This window comes from Haemaphysalis longicornis, unplaced genomic scaffold (genome assembly GCF_048455015.1).
Source record: "Haemaphysalis longicornis isolate Haplotype H1 unplaced genomic scaffold, Haemaphysalis longicornis Haplotype H1 scaffold_3, whole genome shotgun sequence".
NCBI classification, from domain to species: domain Eukaryota; kingdom Metazoa; phylum Arthropoda; class Arachnida; order Ixodida; family Ixodidae; genus Haemaphysalis; species Haemaphysalis longicornis.
This window is the reverse complement of record NW_027526335.1, coordinates 174,840,221-174,844,094: the sequence shown is the minus strand read 5'-3', so window position 1 is coordinate 174,844,094 and position 3,874 is coordinate 174,840,221. Positions and strand designations below refer to the sequence as shown.

Here is a 3,874-nt window from a genome sequence, read left to right as displayed (position 1 = left end):
CCAAACCACTACGGTTCACTCGGTAATGCACGGATTCCGAACAGACGCACGCAAAGAACGGCGCACTTAACAGCCCAGCGCGGAGGTTTCGGCGGTCGCTTCATAGACGGCGCTAAAATAAAAAGCTCGTATCAAAAAATTGCAAAATGTTTCTGCTGCGCAAAGCAGACATACCAAGATTACCCTGCGGTTTTTATTACCGATTTTGCTCTGATCGCATTCCGGGCGAACAGTATTTCCTTTGGGTTCGTAGCGCAGGCGTTGACTTAAGACTCGGTCACCGGTTTTAGCGCGTGCTAACGCGGTCCACTTTGGGAGAGATTCTGCTTCCGGATTCTGCGCAGTGCGGACGCAGGATGGCGAGCTCCGTCGAAGGAGCGGCTTCGGCGGGCCTTTCGGCCCGCGGTAACAGGTCAGCGTTTGATAACAGTTCAAGCCAGGAATATCAAGTCATTTTGCCCCATTTGCCGTCTGGACCATCTGCCCTGAACACTATTTTTCTGCACGCCGACGTGAAAGGGAGGCCGTACAAAGTCGAGGACTTCCGCGACGCGTTGGTTCGACTGGAACTGCTCCCCGAAGTTATCGCTTTGGGGGCATACCAGATGAACCATATATGGGCGGTGACCTTCAAGGACCCCAGTGGAGCTAAGAAGTTGGTTGCTGCTTCCGAACTTCAGGTAAAAGGTAGGCGGTGCCTCATCATCGACCCGGGCAACCAGGACGTCCGCTTCAAGCTCCACTGGGTTCTGCACCACGTCCCCGATGACGAAGTGCGACGCGCCCTGGGGCCCTACGGAAAAGTCACGGAAGTAGCCAGAGACCGCTGGCGCGTGCCGGGCTGCACCGTGCAAGCCTCGACAACGCGTCTGGTGACCCTTCGACTCAAGGCAGGCGTAAGCGTCGACGACATCCCGCACCAGGTACGAGTAGCTGGCGAGAACGCGCTTGTCGTCGTGCCAGGACGCGAGCCGCTTTGCCTGCGTTGTCACCGGAGCGGCCACATTCGACGAGAGTGCCGGGTGCCGCGGTGTGCTCTCTGTCGTCGCTTCGGCCACGACGAGAGCCAGTGTGTGCGCACCTATGCCAACGTCGCTGAGCAGCAAACGGACGATAGGACGGACGAATACCTCATGGACGCTGAAGATGCCGAGGACGCGGCGAAAGGGGCGGACGAAGAGGTGGTGAAGGACACGCCCCCCGTGCCGGCACCGGCCGTAGTACCAGAGGACACTACGCCCAAGAAAATTACAGTGGCCCAGGAAGAACCGGAGTCTACCGACAACGCTTCCGCAGCCCAACGCGGCAGTGAGGTGGACGGCGCACCCAGCCACGCTGAGGCGGACGAGATGGAAACCGCGGAAGCGGGGTCCTTCAACGCCAGCGCGAAGCGTGCAAGGGAGGCCGCCGCGAATGACGAAGGCATCGGTGAACTGGGCACGGAGGAGCCGCCGGCAAAAGCCGCACCCCAAGGTCGACGGTCAGCGCTAAAACCCAAGTCCAACATCCCTCCGGACAGAGCCAAGGTGAAACCCTCAGAGACTTAGTACGACAACAGAGTGATGAGGGGACGGGAACGGCGTTGTAGTGCTTTGAAAAGGCGCTGTAAAATAAGAGGCGCAACCACGGACGGCGCAACCTTCATCAGCAAACTACGCCCAGCAGACCTTGGTTCATCGTTTCTGCAACCATCGGTTCGTTCACCCTTTTTTTTTGTTACCTTGCTCGCGGCGCAGTCTTCACTATAAATAATGGCAGTGCTTGAAAGACCGCTACGCTTTGCCACCTTAAACGTACGGGGTCTGGGAGCTCGCCGAAAGCAGTGTCAGCTTAAAAGATTGGTTGATGAAAAAGAAATCGATATTTTGGGCATCCAAGAAACGAAAATTGAAAGTGAAGACTGTACCGAGACCATGGTACGAACCTTTAATAGCCGATTTAGCGTATGCGTTAGCCATGCTGTAGGAACTTCGGGGGGGTGCTGCCTTTTTGTTAGGAATGGCATTGGGATTGATGTCAAAAATGTTGTTACGTGTGAAACGGGCAGGCTGGTGATCTGTGATTATAGTTACTGCGGTTTTGAATTTCGTGTGCTTTGTATATACGCCCCAAATGTGGTGCGAGAAAGAGTGTTATTCTTCGAAAGCATTTCTACATGGTTAAAATACGAAGGAAGCATTTTTTTACTCGGGGATTTTAACTGTGTTTGTGAGTCAAACGATAGAAACGGGCCACATCGAGCAAACGATCAAAGTGCAAAGGTTCTTGGCGACTTGCTTGAAGATAACGAGCTCGCAGATGTCGCGCATTGCGCGGCAAACAGCAGCGCACTGAGGTTCACGCACTTTCAAGGCGCAAGTCACGCGCGACTTGATAGGGTTTATGTTTCGTTTGAAATAGCGTCAATGTGCGGAAGCTACTGCGTTGACGATGTCTCATTTAGCGATCACTGTTTGGTTTCGTTTTTGTTGGGAAAGAAAAGGGACAATTCCAAAAAGTTCAGTTGGGAATTATGGAAACTGAACTCGCAGTTATTGGACGACAAGAACTTCACCCAAGCAGTGGAAGAAGTATTCCGCAAATATCAGAACGTAGAACACATGAACTGGGGTGCCAAATGGGAACTATGTAAACAAGAATGGAAAATGTGTGCAATAGAACGAGGAACGGCAATCAAACGGCTAGAGAGGGAAAGAGAAAACAAGCTAAAAGGTAATTTACAGCAGTTACTGAAGCTTGAGTGCGAAAGCCCAGGCCTGTTTCGTGATGATATAAGGACAATTAAAAATAAGTTAGAGGCGATAGACATACAGAGATATCGGGGGGCAACCATTCGGGCAAGGGCTGAGAAGTTTTCATCCGGGGAAGCTCCCACTAAAAGGTCGCTGAGTGACGAGGCAAGCTACGCAAAAAGGAACGCAATCGAGGAAATACTGTGGCGTGGTGAACTTACGCGGGATGAAGTGCGAATCGAAAAAGCCTTTGTGGAACATTACCAGCAGCTGTTTAGGTACGCTGCACCGAACGTTGATGAATTCAAAAAAGACTTCCTTCAATTCATGCCCCGGTTAGATGATGATGTGAAAAAGAGATTAGAAGAGCCCATAACGTTAGCCGAGGTCGAGAAAGCCGTAAGGGATTTAAAAGGGGGGAAATCTCCGGGCCCTGACGGTTTAGGTGCAGCGTTCTACAAGAAGTTTATAGAGATTGTGGCCCCTTTTTTGTTTCTGGTCTTTAGCGAAGCGTATAAAACGCAAGTACTGCCGCCCTCCTTTGTGCGAACACATACTGTGTTAATCCCAAAGTCCGAAGACAGAATGAAACGCCAATCTGTTACTGGCTTTAGGCCAATAACCTTGGCTAATACAGATTACAAAGTACTAATGAAAATAATTGCTCAAAGGCTGCAGGGAGTAATAAGAGATGTAGTGGGTCCGCACCAGACGTGCGGTATACGGGGCAGAAGCATACTGACTAATGTTCACGTCGCGCGTAGCGTGTTGCAATGTTGTGATTTATTTTGTAAAAGAGTTGCCATGCTTCAAATTGATTATGAAAAAGCATTTGACAGAGTGTGTCACGATATTTTGTTTTGCATTCTGGAACATGTAAATGTGGGTGAGGTTGTGATGGAGGGAGTACGCATGGCGTACAGTGAATGCTCAACAAAATTAATTGTCAACAAAAATGTCACACAAAGTATACCCATCTTGTCTTCTGTCAGGCAGGGATGCCCTGCTTCCCCTCTGTTATTTTGTATGTTTTTGGAACCATTTTGTTTAAAAATAATTCATGACACTGAGTTGCGCGGCTTTCGTTTTCACTCGAGTGAGGTGAAACTGCTTACATATGCTGACGACGTAGCTGTTTTCTG

At 50.5% G+C, this 3,874-nt stretch overlaps 1 protein-coding gene across 1 annotated transcript; it reads left to right on the top strand.

Moving 5' to 3' along the window:
- Window positions 1-325: 325 nt before the first annotated feature.
- LOC144173560 (uncharacterized) lies at window positions 326-2,842 on the top strand. Its single transcript, XM_077701936.1, has one exon. The coding sequence runs from the start codon at window positions 357-359 to the stop codon at window positions 1,545-1,547; it is 1,191 nt and encodes a 396-aa protein (XP_077558062.1). The 5' UTR covers window positions 326-356; the 3' UTR covers window positions 1,548-2,842.
- The last annotated feature ends 1,032 nt before the right edge of the window (window positions 2,843-3,874 follow it).

Bases quoted from the DNA above. Each gene is read 5' to 3' on its own strand.
- LOC144173560 (XM_077701936.1), top strand. From the start codon at position 357: ATGGCGAGCTCCGTCGAAGGAGCGGCTTCGGCGGGCCTTTCGGCCCGC.